The sequence below is a fragment of the Triturus cristatus genome, chromosome 6 (assembly GCF_964204655.1).
Source record: "Triturus cristatus chromosome 6, aTriCri1.1, whole genome shotgun sequence".
Classification (NCBI taxonomy): domain Eukaryota; kingdom Metazoa; phylum Chordata; class Amphibia; order Caudata; family Salamandridae; genus Triturus; species Triturus cristatus.
Genome location: NC_140589.1, coordinates 1687329004 through 1687350107, shown reverse-complemented (window position 1 = coordinate 1687350107; position 21104 = coordinate 1687329004). Strand labels below are relative to the sequence as shown.

Genomic DNA, 21104 nt, shown 5'->3' with positions numbered 1-21104 from the left:
CAGCAAATGGTCATGTAGCATTGCTTGTCAAAACTCCTCATACAATCACACGTTTCCCTCTGGTAGCCTCCAAGGCTGAAGTATGACTACATCTCACTGAGTCACTATTACAGAATCAGGCTTTGGTTCAGGTTTAAGAAGCTCAAAATCCTGTTGTGGGGCCGTAGGCGCAGAGTAGTAGCTTTTACAAGAGCCTAGGAAAGGAACTTTTCCACTGCAATATCAAGTAGGCCAGGCACTACATGCAGCAAGGGTATTGGGGATGCTGTCATCCATAATGTTTCCAACCGGACCAGCTGACTCCGGTGCCGCTGCAGGAATGTTCAACCTAGAGATTGTTGATCTTGCTGCTCTGAAAGGCAGTGAATGGGCATCTGGAGTGAAAGGATGGATTATAGGTTGTGGAGGCTTTGAAGGACTCTCTATTCTTTTTTTCAGAGTCAGAGTTTGTGAAGAGGTGGCGATACGTGGTTTTACCTCAGGAGACATGCCAAGTTGGTGTGGAAAGTATTACCTTGGAGAATCCGTTGACAACATCAAGGTACGTGATACTATTGACGGCTTTGGTTTAGCCATCATAGATATCGATGTTGCAGGATTGGGTGAGAAGTCCATTCTTGATCTTTTCAACGCCGACAGTAAAGAGGACATTTATAGCGTTCTATGGCATTTCCTCTTCAAAGTCAATGAGTGTGACACAAGGCAGTGGTCTGGCTTCAACATCAGAGGTGTTGAGAGTGCTGCCCAAGTTGTCTGTCTTAACTGTCGATGGCGAAGGCTTCTTAGGCGGGTGCGTCGTGTAAGAGGGCTCTCCATGACATCAATGAGTCGTAGACATTGAGCCCCCTTTAGACGGATAGCAGGTCCGTGCCGAAGCTCTGGACATTGATGCCATTACCATACATGTCGATCTTGAATGATGTTGAGAATGATGTGGTTGGTGGTATCTTTCCTTTATAGGAGGGTCTCCTTTCTGAAGATCGCCCCCTGTGCGATTCATTTTCAGGAGAAGGCTATTTTTCAGAGGATACATGAGAGGATGATTTCTCCAGCTCCTTTTCGTCTTCCTTTTTTCCTCCGCTCTTCTATCTTACATTATAACTCTGAGCCTTAAGTCCTCTCAGTCATTTTGGACATTTTTGCAAATGTCATCATCTTTGACCAAATGGGAGGCCACCAGGAACAGCAAAGAGATCCAGTGAGGGTCAGAAATGGCTTTCCACCTCCCACAGGAGGGACACTTCTCAAACACAGAAGGCATTTCTGAAGAAGAATGTTGTCAAAAAACTGCACAAATCACTTCTCTTGACAGAATGATGTTAAAGACATCAAGGGAAAGGCAAAGACTGGCTACTTTTTTCAGCAATGAAACAGAGGTGTGAAACCTCAGGTGCTTTGAGATCCTACTCAAGGAAGCCAGAAAAAAAGACCCGGCTCTGTGAGGCAACTGTCCGTACAGTGCCTCATGGGGTGGAAGCACCTAGAGTCCTACGAGACATGAAGCTTTTTCACAGCTTTCAACGTAAGCCTCTTATAGGCTCCTACCAGGCGCGGCTCATAATATGGATCTACTGACAACCTGTGTTATAATTCAATGAACAGTGAAAAGTGAAATGAAGATCCTATGATGCCGAAGATCCTATGATGCCGAAATAAGCCTCCAGGGCTATGTTTGAGAAAGGGACTGGAATCGAAATATTGCATTTGCTTTGTCAGCATCCACAAAAGCCTCTGCTGCCTTAAAGCTGCAAATCAGGGCTACACAATCAAAAGCATAAAGAGTATCCTTGAATATTTCATCCTTCAGCTTGTATCCCCATCTCTCGCTTCTTCCTGAATTCTAAAGAGTACTTTTAGCTTTGGTTCTTCTGAGAAAACTACCTGCATTGCAGTTTGAGTTTGAGTACAGAGTGTATGTGATGTGAGTGTATGGACAAGTACAGAATTCAGCCAATCATATTGGTTTTCACAGAAGAGCGAAGACCCACTGATAGATGGCACATTGGAGTCCTAGACTGTACAGAAATAGAAGTCTGCAAACTAGAAGCCTGCATTCAAAGGGGAATAAGTCATCATGGCCTGAGAATGCGCTTTGTCCAATAAAGGGAGCGCAGTATAGTTATCGGGCCCTTGGCTGACTACTTACCTGCAGAGGTGCCTAGGAAAAGTTAATCAAGGTTTGTGGGATGTTGCCATTTATGTATCCAGTTTGGAATTACATGTTTGATTGTGCTAGGTGCTGCAGTGACCATACGGTGCCCTAGCAGCAATTGTAACATCAGAATTACAGACCTGAATGCCTTTAAAGTATTTTTACCTGTAAGAGGAGGGAATGGATCAGAGAAGGGCCTGGCGCTGAACCGTCACTGAATATCCTGTAACTGAGGGAGCGTGTGTTAAAGTCCTTCACTGTCTAGGCAGGGAGAGCTACCCTCACCCTAAAGCAATAATAAAGGCCAATGACGCTGCCGCCTATGCCCTGGAGTGGTTGCAATACCCTTGCTGGGCAGCCGCAGTTCAAAGGGTCGACACACAAGCTTTGAAGGCCACTTTGTGGGGAGGTTTCCAGCTCATCTTGGTTTCCACCGTTCAATATGGTCTCTTCGAATGGAGAGCATGTGAAGAGAACCGATACTGTGAGATACTCAGCAGCAACTGTGTGCGGCAGGTCTGGCGCGGTTTCAGCGCAAGCGAGGTAGCTGGTCGAGTTCCTTTACAGTGATGCTTACTGTCCTTGCGCAGGGGGAGCCCAAAGCAATGTGGAAAGCTTCCAGTCTATGAAGGGTTCCTGGTGTAAACTACCCTCCTCAGAAAGAGCTGCGGCTTCTACAAATGTACAGTTTGTCAGAAGCCTGTGAACATTGGCCACAGCAGGGAAGTAAAGCCAGCATATTGGTTCCTGAGGGGCCAGTCACGAAGGAGGGTACATGACTGCAGCATGGTCCTCATAACCTAAGAAGAGAAACCCTTTTAAATCAAGGTAATAACCTGAGGTAATGTTTGTGGTACAGAATGCACTGCGGATTCCCCTGACGCACCGCTTCTCCCACTTGGGTATTTGCAGGGTCAGTGTTTGGTTTCCCCTTCTTGCTTGCAGTAGCACTCATCACCTGCCCTCCTTCCGGCCACTGGTGGCATTCCCCATCTGATATCAATTCTTCATGTTTTTAGCACCACAGGAACCGAAAACTAACAGATGGGATGTACTGCGACATAAAAATAGTCTCAAATGTATGCACAGAACGCATTTTTCATTCACGCCCCCACGAACACCAACAGTTTAATAAAAACACAGAAAGCAGCCAATTTGAATGAGGGAGAAATATGCTGCCTTGCATTTCACACTCAGAAGAAACCTGCCATTCACACTGCACAACTGACCTCTCTATAAAGTGTGCGAATTCCCATCGTGGCACATTTAGCAAATATTGAGGCAGAAATCTCATGCGTTGCTCACAGGCTACAGTAGGCATGCACGTGGCAAAGTATACACCGGTGGGTGCACTGGAGACCAACCTTCGGTACTGCAGTCCGATAAACTGTCCGTCAAAGAGTCAGACAAGGGCTCGGCTGGGCCAATCAGATCCGATCCGTCGTGCACTTCTCCTCCCTAAACGGAGAACACAGAAACAGTGTGTGACTTTCTATTCTGCACGGAGAATATGAGGCATCAAGGGAAGAAACAGTTACCCCCAAACTCCCAGTCCTGCATTCTCCTCGGCTCACGCCCTCATGAACCATCTCGCAGTTGTATATTTAATGGTAGATTGGAAACTGACTATAACCAGCAACAATGAGCTACTGACGCGCTATAACAGGAACCCGCAGGAGGGTAGGTTTCACCTTCAATCAGCAGGATTGGGTGGGTCTTTAGGAACACCCCGCAAACAGAAGCTCAGATACATGTCTGTTTTAAACTCATCATGTCTCAGATTGTTCATAGGAAAGAAGAAAGTTACTTACCTGTGACACCACTTCACGAACATCAGAATCTCCAAGAAATGCATAATCACGAATTATTTCTGTGCATACCTGAGGCTCCTGGACCCGTTTTGAATCTCAGCGAAATACAAAGGCCAACATATACTCGTGGTTTTATTTTTAATCAAAATCGACACGTATCAAAAAGAAAACCTTTTAGGAATTTAAAATAGATAAAAAAAACACACAGCATAGCAATGATGCCAAAATCCTTTTGATTTCTTCCTTTAAAAGCAAGAAAAATGCTCCCCATGCCAGGAATCTCCCCCCCCCCCCCCCCCCCGCTCTTCACGTGGTTTGGACCAAAACTAACAGGATAGCCCAACTTGCATCTCGACCACAGGCCCCCGCGTGCATGCTTTACCAGCGCGCGCATAAGATCTTACATAAACAATATCTAGTTTCACTCCACAAATACCTCCAACAATTGTTTCGCAGTCGTACAGCTTCATCAAGGCTCACTAATATATAGTTATGAACAGGAGTTCATATGTCTTTTTTATGTCCCCGTGATAAGATCACTAAAATCCATGTCCATGCAGCATTTATGATTGCTTCGGGCGGTATGCAGAAATGTTCATAGCTCTTCATAGCCACAGGCAAATCCAGTTCAAATATTAGATTACACTCGTAGGAAACTATATGTAATAGACAGTAAAATGTTTGACCTCTCGATGGTGGTCTCCAAGTTCTGGAGAGAGGTCCTTGGTGCTGAACACATAGGCCCTCACTAGGAGGTGGGATATTTCACAGGAGTGATACCTAGCTGTGAAATGGGTTTAAGGGGTGTATGCTGTATGCATAAGACTGCCGACCCAGTGCTGCAGGTTAGGACTTTTAGGTTACAAAGGAGGGATATTGCCTAGTGTAACTGTGGCTTGATATGTCATGTGTTGAAGTCGCCCAACATGCAGCAGTTGTGGTAAGTCATCTCAGCAAATGAGTCAGGGATGGCAGCAACAGAAATTAGGATGGAGAGATGGAGGATGTTAGCAGATCAGCAAGAATGGGGACATGAAAGTAATAGAGGGGGAACATCCTATGGTCAGGGCTTTAAGTTGGCCGGGTCCTGTCGGTGCTCAGCACCGGCAGTTCTAAAAAGCAGGTGCTGAGACAGGTCCCTATCGGGCTCTCCATTTAAGCCATCACTCTCAGGATGAAAAAAATACATCTTAACTCTGCCACCCTTCACTGCCTTTCACGTAACTTCAAAGAGACTTGTTCTTTCACAGTCTTATCATTTCAAAACTGGAGCACTTCAAATATGCTATACTACAAAGCCATGGCTATTGCTTATTCATGTTATGCAACTAACACCCATTGACAAGGCCAATAGTACTGGCTTGTTGTAGGTGTAAAGTTACTTGCTGTATTATATATCTGAATGTAATGACAAGCGTAGCAAAATACCAGTCGGGTGGAAACCTAAGAAGCTAAGGATAGATTTTCAGCTTAGGTGCTTTTAAGCCCTTTGAGACCCCCCCCAAACAACACCCCAGTTTTTCCATCCCACTTAAAGCCCTGCCTATGGGTATCGATTCACATTGTGAGCCAAGGAAGATAGAGAAGCCTTGGGGGCTGAAGTAGGAACAGAGTCCTTTACCTTCTACGTTTTATTATTTAGAATTGCGATTCACAAAATAATGGCACAAGAGGATCTAAGGCACCAAACCCAATATAACAAATGTAAGATACAAAATTACCATCAGTTCCTCATGAGCAAGCAATAGGTCCCTAAAGAAAACCGCTCATGAAGCCTTTTCAGTCTTAAAAGACACTTCACTTCACATCCCAGCACATCACACAAGGTCTAGCATAAGCCACAGAGAAAGCCAGGAAGAGAATGAGGGAAACTGATAAGGAAAACCTGTGGAAGGAGGGTATCAGGTGCCTCATGACAAAAGAGCAACTTCACTGTTCTACTTTCCATAGTAACACACAACACAAATTATCCTGATCTCAGTCACAACATATTGTGAACCCTAGAAGTAATCGGGTCAAATGCAAATGATAGAACATGCCATTACCATAGAACCGGAAGAAGAGAAAGGGAACAAGCCAAGTAGGCCTTTCAAAGAGCGACCACTAGGGAAAGTATTCCTTGGCGGCTGCAGGCCTGGTGAAGGTGACATTTTGCAAACATGAGCAACTCTGATGAGCTGGGCTGAGATCCACAATGTGCTAGTCGACACCAATGCAAGAAAATCTTTCCACAGTTCTTGCTATCTGTTGAAGTTGAGTTCACCACTAAGATCAGGAACTATGAATATGAATCAGCCCTCCACTTGCAGAAAACCTTTCTAAGCTGCAACTTTTCAAATAACAGGGTGGCGCAGATCAAGATCTCCCAGGACCACAATAATGGTGTGAGCCCCTCTCATCAGGTGTACGTAGGTTCTGATAACCATCGAAGACCTGGGAACTTAGTTATGGCCAATTTAGTCACAAAAATGTCTAGGCTCACTGATAGAATGCCTTCCCCCACTGGTATGCCGCAGGACATTCCTACCTGTCTCCACTATTATCGGCAGAATGATGCTATCATGGCGGCCGTGCATGACAGAAACGCAATCGACGTTGAGGGCACAAAAGTATGATCATACCAGCACCTTTTTTCACACCGTTTGAACTACGACTACTCACCGGCTCTTTTGATAAGCGCCTCCTTTCTGATAGCTATACCCTACTCATTACACCATTAGTCCCCATCAAATCACCAACGAAGCAACGCTGGGACCTTGAATGTGGACGCCCCTTCACCCCCAAGGAGTGGCATGACATTTTGCACAGAGCGCATACCTCTACCTGTAGTGTCTCTGGCAGAGAAACAGTACTTAAAATAGCACACTACTGTTACTATTCCCAAGCTAGGATAGCCAAATGAAAGCAAGAGGAAAATGCTAACGTTTGGAGACAATGTGGACAGGTCGGCACTGCCCCAAAATATAGCAGTTCTGGGCAGAGGGTATAGCGGATGTTAATGAGATGTACAGCACTGAGTTTCCCCGCTATATTTTGTTAGGCCTCCCAAATGCATTAACATCCCCTCTGAAATCGGTGCAGGGCGCGCTATCGCACTGGCTCTTGGTGTCGCTAAACACGTCCTCTTATCCCGTTGGGGCTCTGAAACAATACCCACAAGACTGGATTGGCTGCACAAATCTGGGAGCTCTTGGAAATGGAGAAACTGATCTCCCGATCCGATACAACATGGGGACACTGTATCAGATTTCTAGCCAACAAATTTAGAGAGTAGACCTGTCCGGCATACTACGCCTCACACAAGCAGCCCATTCTACTGACTTAGAATTTCTGAACCACAAGGGAGCCAACCTAGGCTCCACCAAGCTGCACAGCCACATAATTGCCTGAATCCAATGAATCAAATTATTGTTGTTAGTTCAACTTTTTCATTTTTTTGCCGTTAATTTTCATCCTTCTTTCTTTTGTTCAATTCATTCTATTCAATAGATGCTTAACGTCAATTTTCAAACAAGCATTGGCATAGCCAATAGGTCTCGCTTTTGGGACCTTATAAGTATTTAGTTATGCAGCACAATATCCTTGGTGCAACAATATCAACAGTTGCATGGCTAAACACTTATAAGGTCTTAAAGGCGAGACCTATTGGTTATGCCAATGCTCGTTTCCCATGCCCTACCTCAAACCAGAGCCCCTTCTTCCAGTAGCATACCTCAAATATGTATATATGAATCTTTCTCAGGTACGTGCTGTGTTTGGAACCCGCACAGGACACACCGGTAAGCTTATGGTGGGGTCAGTGCTGGGAATGGTCCTTCTTTTCACCATTGGCAAAAGCTTGCATGCTACAAGAGCAGTGGCGTCGGGCTCCGGCGCACTGTGAGCATCAGCTGTTGCTGTGACAGTAGTTCCATATGTGATGCTGAAAGGCACAGAAGGGGCACCTTTCATTCCGTGCGTAGGTTTCTTGAGCTAATGCTGGCCCCTTTTCAGAACAGATGAATAGACCTGCTAACACGCTGTCATTTCGTGCTGCGCCTGTTGCAAATGAACGATATCCCGGCATCATATACTTTATGACAGCTGTAATGTGGGGCACATTATAGGTGGCAGAACATTATGTATGATGCGCAAAAATGCCCTACACTAAGCAAATGCCCTGCAAGCCAATCTGCTGCCCACTGGCAGGAGTGTGCCACTCTGCATGTGTGCTGGCACCTATTCTGTGATGTGGTATGAGGGCAGTTGCAGTCCCAGATTGCACCCTATCAGCCCGTGGCAACGGAGACCCTTGTACCCGCAGCGATGCTTGGAAAGCTGAAGACATTAGTCCACAAGATTCCCAATGTGTAGCCCGGTCCAGGATTGTATTGTGCCGCTGTGCGATTGATCACCAGCTCATCAGTGCTTCTACCTCAAGCACTTACTGGAGCCTGGCTAATTATGCTGACTTCAACCGAGCTGTAAAAGGACTCCTAACTGAGGGGAGGAAAGTTAATAAAAGAAGTGTTGCAGATTCCTGTAGAGAGACAGCCTATGTTTTTCCCCACTCGCCTCAGGGGCACAGCAAGCAATATATCCACTCCCCCCGCTGTTCTCCAGACCCCACTGACTTCCTGAAATGAACCCACCCACCGCTGATTCACGAGAGAGCCTGCGACCCATTTTCGATCAGCTGGAACATTTCATTTTATAGCCTAATAAACAGGACTGCGCCTGCTTGACTCTTAAATATACAACTATTTTCAACTGAATCAAGAATCGAGTTCTAAATAAGTTTTAGAAAAGTGATGTGCTATTTTTGTGTGTGCATATTTTGGCTTTTGGGTTGTTGTACCATAGCGAGCAAACAATTAACTCACCAGCCTTGTATTAACTTCTGTGTTGGTTTTTGGCTATGACTTGGAACAATGATTTTGATGTTTTGTTGCAGCCACAGGGCCATGACGTTTCTCGCAGAAATATCTGTCATAGTGGAGGGGTAATGAAATCAGTGTGAGCCTCTCACAAGCGGGCTGTGGTTAGAGGACTTGAATCTTAGTTTTTAAAAGAATGAAATTGATTTACAACCAAAACATAAAACCAAACAAGCATTGGCCGCGCGGGAAACAAGTATTGGCCGCGAAAGTGAAACTGATGAATGCCGCGAAAGTGAAACTGATGAAAGTGATCGCGCAGCCTGCTGCAGTATAGAAGGGGGGGGGAGGTGTGGAGGCCAGCAGAATGACGCGATCTGTGGTGGGGGAGGGAATTGAAGCACAGAGAGAGGCATGCAAGGAGGGAGGGAATTGAAAAGCAGAGAGAGGCCCGCAAAGCGCGCTCCCGCGCTCATGCACTCAAGCTCTAGGCCGGCCATGGCAGCATCTGCTAGCACTGTTTTTTTACCCCTTACTAAAAGTCGAGCAAGCAGCGCATGCGCTGCTCTAGGTTCGACCTAAAAAGCACAGGAGCATTAACTTAACTAACTTAACTCTACTTAACTTAGAATTTCCCCACTCTCCAGTACATTCCCTCCTTCTGCCAACTGAATGTTAACCTTACTTATCATTGAGATCTTTCAAATTACCACTTTTACTTCTTATGTTCCTCCTCTATCTACCCTTTCTTCCCTAGCTCTTCTAGTTCGTTCTCTTTCTAAGGTTTCTGGGCCAGATGTACGACCATTTGTTTTTGCGACTCGCAAATTGCGAAAAAATGCGAGTCGCAAAAGCAAATATACAACAGTCAGAGACACTGTAGCGATTCCCAATGGGGTCGCAAAATGCAAGGCGCATGAATATTAATGAGCCACTCGTAATTTGCGACCCCATTGGGAATAGCTGGCCCTCCCAGGAATGGTGGCCTGCTGGGCTCAGCAGACCACCATGTCTAGGACTGCTTTACAATAAAGCATTTTTTTTTTTAAATGCAGTCCATTTTCTTTAAAGGAAAACGGGTTGCATTTAAAAAAAAAATGAAACGTTTTTGTTTCATTTTTTTTAAGGGCAGGCAGTGGTCCCTGGGACCACTGCCTGCCCCTAAAAAATATATTCCCCTGTATTTGGAAAGGGGAAGGGGTCCCCTTGGGACCCCGTCCCTTTTGTGAGTGCATTACCACCCTCTCGAAGAGGATGGTAATTTGCGAGTGTTTTGCAACCGCAATTGCGGCAAAACATCCATACATGGCTTTGGGGTCGCTATTAGGAAAGGAACGCCCCTTTGCTAATAACGAATTGCAAATCCTAAATAGCGAGTCGCAAATAAATTGCGACTCGCTATTTCGGAATTGTACATGTTTGCGAAAACCCGTTTGCGCATGCAATTTAGGGTCATACATCCGGCCCTCTATTTCATCTTATTGTCTCCCAGCGGCAGTTGGAAGAAGGTGTTTTTTTTGTATTATGTCCCGACTTCAAACAATAAAACAAAAAATCCACTTTTGTACAATCTGTATATGCCTCAACTGTCTGTAATTTCGAGGCTGAAGCAAACACAAAGACAAACAAGTTGTTTAACTTCAGTAATGCTCTTTCTGGTGGATATCTAAATGCAGAGACCTTACCGTAGACATCTCCCCAGGTGCCCGTTAGACCTGGAAACTTTCCCCATGACAGGACTTCCACATGTACATAGGTAGTGCTGTGCAGCTCCAAGTTGAGTGCATACCAGCCTGAATGTTACAGAGCGTAGCTGCATGTAAGTGCCACCCTTGCACGGTGATGTTACTTTCTTGTCTTTTCTCATTCCACATCCTCAGATGTAACGTGTGAACAAATGTTGGTACAAGTGTGCTGAATACTAACATTGGGCCTCTTCAGATGTTAAAAAGAGGCCAATCAGCAGAATGGGGAAGGGAGAAGACAGTGAGGAATCTGCGTTTAGACACAGTATCGACCAGAAAAAGTGTTTCCAATGGTTCTAGTGGATACTTCTAACTGCAGATTCCTCACCTCAGAATAGAAATCAATGCAGTACCTCCAAGGTGGTGAATCTGTGAAGTACACGCAGAACAACAATTCTTTCAGACAAAATGTCCTTCCTACCAGACCTGGCTGTCAAGGTAGTAGTGGTTTTTGAATATGTGCACTAACACATTACAGTCTGGCAGATGACATGGACAGGCAGTCTGCGTGTCAATGCAGTGGTTGCAGCCTTGGCCCTGGTGAAATGGGCTTTGAGCCATTCCTGAGGCTGCTTCTTGGACACTGCAGAGCAGATCTTAATACAGAGGACTATCCACCTCAATAGGTCTTCTTTTGCACAGCCCTCCTTTTATTTACTCCGGAGAACGACATCAAAAGTGTATCGTCCTCTCGATGGTCTTTGGTACGATCACTATAAAAACTTAAAGCCATTTTGGTATCCATCCAATGAAGCCTCTCTTCCTCTTTTGAGGGGAGCAAAGGGATGGACTGCCCAAAGTGGAGGGGAACTAAGTCACAATTTTTGGCAAGAATGCCGCTCGAGTCTTCCGAACCGACTAGTCCCGGAAAAAGGTGGTATATAGTGGTAGCACTGAAAGTACTTGAAGTCACTCATGAGATGAAATAACGTAATGGCAGAAAGTTGTTAAATGTCAGTAGACACAGCAAGCAGATAGGCATCAGCTTGAAGGGAGTACACAAGAGCAGCATCAAGACCAACTAAAAGTCCCACTTGGGTATCACAAGGGGACTTTGCAGGGAAACATGTGCCAAGACTTTAATAAATCTCATGCACAATAGGTGATTTAAACAAGGACAATTGGTCAGGCAAATTAAGAAAGGCCGACAAAACTTAACTAGTACCCATCGCAAGACCTTGCTGGGCCAAAGATAAAACCAACAAAAGGATATCCAACAGCTTTGCACGTAAAGGATCAGTCTTTCAAATGCCACACCAGATCACAACTTTGTTCCAGGCCCCGGTGTGAATAGATTTCATGGAAGGGCTCCTGACAGCAAAGAAGACATCCACTACTTTAGGTCGCAGATGAAATGCTGTCAGTTCTCACTGCTCAATTTCCACGCATGTAGGTGCAGATTGCGCAGATTGAGGTCAAGGACCCTGCTTAGACAGGAGGGTCTCGGTAAGTGGTAACCAGATTGGAGGACAGATGTTCATGCCCAGAAGGTCCAGGTACCACACAATTCTGGCCCAATCCAGAGCTACTAGGATAAGTTGGGCCAAGTCGTTCCTAATGTTTTTCAGTTCTCTGGATAAGATAGGCAGGAGCAGGATGGAGTACATGAGCCCTGTGTTCCATTCCAGCCAGAATTAATCTCCTAACAAGTTTTATTTGCAGAAACTTCAATGTGCAAAACGTTAGACACAGCAAATTCTGCCATAGGTAGAATATCTATCCAGGGTACTCCTCACTGTTGGAAGATGCTCTGCACCACTCATGATCTGCCGGACACTGCCAGCTCAGCTAGTCCGCTATGGCATTCAGGTACCCTGCCAGAAGGTTTGTGATCAGGAAAATTCCCTCGAGCTCGAACCACCTCCAGAAGTGAAGTCTCTTTTGACACCGGACCCAATTCCACCCTGCTTGTAGTGTTGTCCATGGGAACCTGCACCAGCCTCCTTTTGACAGACAGCAAGAAGGTCTTCCGAGCCATATGACTGGCCCGCAACTCGAGCAGACTGATGTGGAGCCTGCCCTCTGCCCAAGACCAAAGATCCTTATGATCTTCTCCTCCCTCAGAGGACCTCTCAAGCCGAGCAGGAACACATCTGTTGCTACCATGAGCTCTGATGGGGAGGAGAGAGGGGCTTGCTGTTGGAACAATTGCACTCGAGCAGCCACCACTGCATATCTCAAGCTGTCTCCTCCAAGACCTGGATGGTATCGGTCTGACTGCCTTGATGCTGAGCTCAGTGGAAATTCAAAATCAACTGCATGTCTCACCTGGCATAGCTGATCAAGAGGATGCAGGAGGCTAAGAGGCAAAGAAGTCTCAAAGCTGCTCTCACCATTATCTAGCCTGAAAATGATAGCCCGAATGCCCTGGACTCGTTGTGGCTGAGGGAAAGCCCTTAACTCCACTGCTTCCAGGATCCAGCCAATGAGTGGAATCAGGTGCGACTTCTGCTCATTGATTTTTGACCCCAACAGTGTCAAGAGGTTCGCCATGTAGAGGTGGTAATGACTGACTGTGTTAAACCCACCTTCAACAGCCAGTCGCCAAGGTATAGAAATAATGGTATCCCCCCCCCATCCGAAGGTGGGTTGTAAAAATCCCCTCCGTTTCATAAACACCTGAAGGGTGCTGGTGAGGAAGCATAGCAAACTGAAAATGTCCCTGGCCTACCATGAACCGCAGATAATGTCTGTGGGACTGCAGGATAAGTGTATGAAAATTTGCGTCCCGTAGGTCCACGGATTACATCTAATCACCAGGATCTAGAGAGAGAGAGTCTGGGGCAGCCAGTGTAAGCCCTTTGAACTTTTCCTCACACATGAAGGTGTTCATAGCCGGAGGTCCAGAACAGCCCTCAGACCCCATCCTTTTTCAGAATGAGAAAATAGCGAGAGTAACAACCCAATCCTCTATCAGATTCCAGAACCTTCTCAATGGAACCTTTGGAGAAGTACAGTTGCACGTCAGGTAACAGAATACACAGGTGCTAAACAGAAATCTGCTCTGGTGTGAGAGGAATAATGTGTGGGTGGGAAAGAAAAAAGAAGGACACAGCCATTTTGAACGATTTGTAAGACCTCTCTATCTGACATGATGGATCGCCAACCTGGAAGAAAATGTCCAATTCTGCCTCCAGCAGTTGGATATGCCCCACTAAGTGCAAACTAACGTTTGGCGGCCGTAGTGGCAGAAGAGGAGTAATTAAGAGTACTGAACCCCTGCTGGCCAGCACTTGGACTGCCAGACCCACATCCACCTCCTCAAAAGGACTGGGGTGCCTGCTGCATTGGCTGGAAAGGCTTTCTCTGCCTTATAGACTATGCCTCTGGAATACCATCTAAACTTTCTGAATTGAAAGGAGGCCTGATCATCACTGCAGAATCATTCGGAACATATCCACATGTGTCGATGAAGTACAACACTAGTACCAACTTCCATCCCTAGGCAATCTGTAGTATCCAGACTTGTGGGGTAGCAAAAACCTATCCTTGCAGAATTTGTGCAAACAAGAATGATTCAATTTTGCACTTACTGCTGTATTTGCCCAGAATTCTTCCATGAAAGATGCAATCTTCTTAAACTGTTGTTCTTACAAAATGGGATTTCAATCTATATAGAGCTGCTCCAATGTTTCTAGAACACAGGCAATATCACAGAGCTCTTCAAAACATGTAAATATAGTTTTTAAAGAATCAATTTTCGCAAATAGCAATATTTTAGCCATCTAGGTTAAGTGTGAATTAAACCATGTTTAATTTTAACATTATGTATGTTTTGTTAATATGTATTAATAATATTAAACCTAATTGGAAACTTGCATGGTGAAACTTTGTTTTTTATGAAATCCTAAAAACAGGAAAGTATTTACATGTGTTTATTGTCCAACAAATGGTTGTCTCCCCTATTCAGTGAATTAATGGCTTATGAATGTAATTTATAAATTAACATTGATGTTATGAATTGTTTTTATATATTTTTGATATTTGAGGATTTTAATATTTATAATGATTTTAAGTTATCAGAAACAATACATATATTGGTAGTGACACAGTAAACAAACAGCATTTATGGATCACAATGCTAAACTGGTGGAAGAAAACCAGTGCTTGCCAAAAGCCTCAATCCTCTTGGATTCTCTGTCCAGAAGAGTGGTTGGAAATGAGATAAGATTCACCTTACTGGCCAAGGGCTGACAAGAAGGCTTTCTTGGGTGAGGTGCTTGGTTAGCAAATTAAGGTCACCAGGTGTCGGCCTGCAATGTCTCGCCACCTGCCTACTCACAGGCAGGCAACAACAAAGAATTTACCAAGACGCCATCAAAGTATTAATGAAGGCATTGATAAAGGGAAGCAGGAGCTCAAGGATAGCTAGCCAGGGTGTAAAATCTCAGTTAGGACGTTTGTTTTGGTCTCAACAGAGGGTAGCTGTAATTCTAGTGCCTCAGCTGTCCTCCGCACCACCACTGTAAATGAGGGACTCTTTTTTGGGGGGGAAGTTTTATATAGCATGAACTCGACCCGAAGGTATCAGAGCGCTTTACATGAGCACCAGTTGCGTTACAGACAGACATGTTCATTTTGTCATGGGGAGATTAAGTGATTTGCCCAGAATCACAGGATGTTGAATGTCCCTGCCGAGACTCGAACCTGGTTTCCCAGATTTGAGGCCGACTGCTCTGCTCTAGCCATTAGGCCACATACTCTCCTCTTCTATTGGTGAACCAAGTGGTGAGTCAAGCTCAGATGAGATGTCAAGCCCACTGGCATTCTGTAAGTCAACGTATAAGGGCATCATCAGTAAAGTGAGGGAAGCTAAGCCATCCCCATCATCGTTATCAACATCTTGCTATGGCATAGGATCAGAACCAAATAAATAATGGAGCCTCTACTAGTAGGTGTGATGTGAATGAGGCACTGGGTTAGAATCAGGTTGCATGATGACCAGTTGCGCTTTTGTAATTTGGTGGCATGACATCGGCAGGATTTGAGTCAAAGTCAGTTTTGGATCCAACATTGACATCAGCACTAAATCCTCTTCTTACAGCGGTGACATCGGTACCGGCATCAGTGTAACATGGAATGATGTGGATCTATCGGCCAAAGCAGAAGCCTGTACTGGAGTCAGAACAGGCTTGGTAAAGAGTGCCAAGGGGACAGACAAGGCTATGGACCTACTGGCAGTAACCGGACTGTGGGCCCCTGAGGATCTTTGGGCCTGAATGCATAGTAGAGAGAGCTGAAAGTGTTATCAAAACTTTGCAGCATGGTCTGATGGAAAGGCCTCGATCTACTGCAGGGTTGACGATGACCCAGGACATTGGGGACTCTTCAGGACCAACAGAGAAATCCATTCCATCAAAGGAGACCTCGAAGGGGACTGACATGGTTATGATTGTGTGCCTTCTCTCTGGACTCAGAGTGGTGGGATGGGATTGAGCCCCAATTCCATTTCTTATGCTTGTGCTATGATATAGGCTTACAGGAGGATTTAGAGCGCAAATTTTAGCTGTCACAGGGATAGCTTTGGGACTGGGTCTGTGTATGCGCATGGGACTAGGACTCATGCAAAGGTCACAACCTCTTGTATTCGGCGCCATACAGCTTCGACTCTTGGTCTTCGGGTGCAGGAGGGCGTATTCATCCCACAACTCAGAGATGTGGCCCGAGTCCAGATACCAGAGACACATCATGTGCGAGTCCGTGACCGGCATCGGCTTCCTGCAGTCACAGCAGGACATGAAAACTGTGTTTTAGTTTGAAACAACATTCCTTAGCACACTTGGGAAATCACTTAGAAGGTGTCAGAAAAACCAACAAAGTTAGGAGCTTAGGTTTGTATCCACGATGGAAGAAGGCGCTGAAACAAAGGAACTGACCTCAGCAGCAGCGCTGGTGTTTGTATATAGTTCAGCTATGTCACTTCTGGGAAAGCATGGACCTGGCATGGAATCGCACAGGGACAACTAGTGGTATGTGGGTGCATTGCTATGGAGAAAGTTTTCCAGATCCAGGCTGGTGTCTGGGGAGCATTCTAAGGCATCTGTGGTTAGAAGTATACATCTGAACTCCACTGCACTCTCTTCTCAACCCTCTCCAATATTGCTACTCCATCCAAAGCAGCCATTATCCCCCCCCCCTCCTCTTTTGGTCCTTCAATAGATTTTACAAAGCAGAATCACCAGCTTCCTCTTCCAACCCTCCTCTCTGCCTTAAGGACTGGAAAAAGTTGTGCTTTCTCATCCTGCTTTCCCTTGCCTGCTTTCCACTCATTATGTCACCCTACTGATCTGCTTTGTTGTTACACTGTGCTGCATCCTTCAAGGGACGTTTTCCTTGCGAAAGTTCTCATCCAGCAAGATTGTCAGGAAACAGTGTTCTGGTCCAGCCCCCGTTAACCCAGCCCCTGTTACTGAAATACATATGTCTCTACACCTTCATATATCAGCAGTTCAGCATCTTGATCCTAAGGGGTTGGCACACCACTCACACCAGTAGAACCCAGATCCCATATCTGTTCACTGCCTTACGCCATGTAAATCTCCACCGCCCAGGGAAGGAACCAAACAGCTCTCACATGCACACCACACACTGGGCTGGTTACAAACACAAAAACTACATCAGCAGTCACATCACCAGTCATTACACCACTTCAGATAAAATGCTAAAGATGGTCTTCCGTGGCAGGTTAGTGGAGCAGTGACAAGAGCTCCTATGAAGGTGGCATGTTGGACAACTCCAGGTGCCCCCTCATCACCACCACCACCACCACCACCACCACCCCACCCACCAACCAGAAAGAAAGAAAAATCTTGGGAGACAATACCTAGCTTCCCAACTTATCTTCTTAGAGGGATGATCTCAGGTCTAGATGTAGCCTCATTGGGTGGATTTATGTCAATTTTTACAGTCATCTCTGGTGACTTATTATATGCTACAATTCCTTAGTAAGTATTTTAGTAAGGAATTACGCATAAATGTTGCCTTCGTGCCCGAAATAGAAGCTTTTCATCACAACAACTAGGAAAATTCATATATCTATAGTATGGAAATGCAGCTGTAATTGCTTCAAGTTATTGAAACTATCAAAGGTGCAATTTACTGCAACATAATTTGACAAAAGATTTTGATATTCATCAAAAGGTTGCTATTAATCAAATCTGCAGTCTGTCGTTTTTGAAGTGATGGTGTTACTCTTATAGTTATAGCCGTACAAATTTGATTTGTAATTTAAGTACACGCACTAGCACAAACAAAAGATTCCTTGCAGGTCTGACAAGCTCATATAACAGCAAAAGATGTCGATAAACTGCAGTGAGCTCTGTCTAGAAATGGTATGACATCACGCATTTCTTTCTGTAGTTTTTCAGATGTACAGTTAAGCCCATGTACAATTCCTAGTAAGTCTGATGCGTTTCATGACAATTTTCCGGGTCATGTTGGTAAGATACGACAGCTTTACTAATATTCATTTTACCTAAAGACATTTTCTTGCAATTCTAAGCTGTTTCACACCACACTAAACCATGCTTAGTCCTAATGAGATTCAAATTCACGATGAACAAAATGTGGCGCAACAAAATGGAGAATACACATGACTGTAAAATAGATAGATCCATTACCAAATTCCACGCATGAACGAAACATTATAAATTTGTCTGTGTAGAACGTTTCATTCAACCATAAGGAAGCCGAACACTGGCAGAAGCGAAATCTTTATAATGAGCAAGAATGTGGTGTACCTGAAAAAAATCTTCTAATTGTTGGCTGTTATAAAGTGCAGGGATGTTGGCAGAATACTGCAGTAAATCTTCAGCGCACTGCCTTCTTTCTTCGATCACACTCTCATCAAAGCGCCCTGGCACAAAAGAGAAGGGGCATAACTTTATACTGGTGAAAACATTCAATATTTGCAACAACGCTTGACTTAAAGACAGCATGTCACAATAATAGAGCATTCACACAAGGTCAATAGCGCTGGTTCCATAGACCAGGCTGAAGAGCAGGGATTTACTTTTCTGGGGCTGTCCCTACAACCTCCATAGGAAGAAAGAAAATGCTTCCAATAATGACGCCCTAAAATGTTCTCACTGAGTGCATACTCAGTTCTCCCTGGGGGTACCAATGTACCACCTACTTGACATTGAGCAATGGACAGGTATGAAGTTACCTAAGTGAATTAGATGTCTCTGTTCAAACTCTCCCTTTTTTCCACACCTTCCATTGTATAATTAAAATGGGGATAAAGATTTTGACAGTTGGTGAAAAATACTTAGTCATTTAGCCCCGTCTCATGATCAACATGTTTAGGCATTCTCATATACCCAAACAGAGTGTGGTGCCTTCAACAGGATCCAAAATTCAATTGAGGCTGTTCATAAAATTTTCTGTTTGATGTACTTGCACTGCACCCATAAATCAATCAAAGGATAGCACCTTCATTTGTAGCTTCCAATTTCAAATTCTTTCACACTTACAGAATGTTTTAAAAATGTCAAATGTGCATCTTGCTTATTTATTTATATACACTTTATTAATCTGTTAATATTATGTAATTTTCTACGTAGTCACAGACCCCCCGAGTAGGCGTTGTGGACCCACAGGGGTCCCCAGACCACAGGTTAAGAACCATTGGTTTAAGTACTACAGAGGGTTCTAGGTCCCTATTACCCAAGTCTTCTTTCCAAAAGACTGTCACAAAGCCAATGGTTTAGAAAACAGTACACCTTCCTTTCTCTTGCAACTGCTCAATGAGGGTTCGGAGATATCCTGAAATCAGTGCAGTAATAAATGGACAGAAACTAGCTATGTGGTTGTTTCTAAGTAAGATGACTTTCTGCTTGCATGCTACAGAAAAGTACGGAACATAGATTAGATAGTTGAGGGTGAGCACATATCGCTAACCAAAAACTGATACATTCCACAAACTTGGAGGTAGACGTACAATTATGAATCACCCGAGTGGTACAGAATGACTTGTTTAACCTCGCTCCCCTACATAGACAACACAAAGAGACACTAAGTGGAATTAAATGCAACTTTAACACCCAGCATTATCAGTGTTATCTAAATTGCTTTCTGCTACAGGGTGCTATCCAGCTCTGCACTGGGAACACATAAAACTTGTCTTCCTCTGTGTTCAATCAGCATGAGCTACATTTTGTAGTGATGTTCCTTATAGGCCCAGTTCGTTTCTCCCTTAGTTTAGTGTATTACATGTTTTAGGCTGCTTCTGCTTGCACAGCCACACATAACACTTTTGTTTTTGCGGCATTATTTTAGAAATCCGCTGTACATGTTGTTTTGTTATTCTGTGACTCTTCTTGGGATTCCGTCTGTACATTTCGTACAAGGTCATTTAAAATAAATACCACCATGTTGTACTATTTTCGGCACAGTCAGCAACAGCTCTTAACGTTTTAGACATAACACGATAGTCTAGCTGCAGCACGATAGTCTAGCTGGGATCACTTTCCCCTGATATACAGTTATACTGTCCTAAAACTGAAGGAGCAGTTTATACAGATCAGAGATCTGGGGTATAGAGGAGTGTAAAGGCCTAACTACCAAGAAGAAGAATTGTATTAGATCCCTTCTTAACAGGCCTGTTAGTACTACAATACTTCTGCTCTTTATAGATCTAGGTCTAAGACGCAAAATTAAGACCACGTATCAACTAGTTTAGACTTTGGTATACTCCAGAGTTGGTCGCTTAGAGATTGGAATTACTGGAGCTGATGGGGATGGCCAATGAGAATGATCATCCTTGGCTAAAGTATGTCAAACATTGGTTATAAAGTACTTTAAGGCAAATGTATTTTATGGGATAATCCAAGTGGAATCAATGATATTCATATGAATCGCCTGAAGGTGCAGTATTGGTCATATGTCTCTGAACATTACATTGTGAAGGCAGGGGAAGGTGGATTAACTAATACAGTTTTGACTTTCAAGATGTCCATGAAATTTGAACCATATTTGGACAATGTTTTTCCTTCCTATGCCAAATCCCTTCATATTAAATTTAGATTAACCACTTAACCGATTAACTCCTTTACTGTTAAGTGGTCTTCAAAGCATGCTAACTCTGCTCATTCTTCTGTGAGGATGTCTTTGAATCAAAAAGGCATTTTCAATTTTTTTGTCCAATCTATAAAGCCGTTGTGAAAGAAGTGGATTTGTCAGATATACTTGGATTTGCGGAAATATCAGACAGCATCCATTTTCTTAAAATAGGACACATACGAGCCTATAGTCTTTAGCTAGAGTAGATTTTTGCATACTGCTTAGCTGTTAAGGAAGCAGAAGCTGGATATAATTAAGGCCTACGATGTTTAATCATTTTGCCTCCAATTGGAACAATGTAGTTTAAGGAAGGTATGATGTTTAATAATTGTGCCTCCAATTGGAACAATGTGGTTTAAGGAAGGTATGATGTTTAATAATTGTGCCTCCAATTAGAACAACGTGGTTTGATAAAGGATTTAATCTTGGTTTTTATTTGATATTTTCTGACATATATTTTTTACAGTTTGCACTTCTA

The 21104-nt window shown here is 44.2% G+C and overlaps 1 protein-coding gene across 3 annotated transcripts in view; it reads right to left on the bottom strand.

Moving 5' to 3' along the window:
* RPS6KC1 (ribosomal protein S6 kinase C1) overlaps positions 1–21104 on the bottom strand; it is a 479254-nt gene that overhangs the window by 397179 nt on the left and 60971 nt on the right. For 2 of the 3 annotated variants that reach the window (XM_085612893.1, XM_085612895.1), the window contains exons 4-5: positions 18304–18419; positions 3517–3610 (exon numbers count right to left, since the gene is read on the bottom strand). In XM_085612893.1, the coding sequence (XP_085469019.1) occupies positions 3517–3610; positions 18304–18419 (210 nt within the window). The remainder of the gene's footprint in view (positions 1–3516; positions 3611–18303; positions 18420–21104) is intronic. The other variant, XM_085612896.1, reaches the window with a different exon arrangement.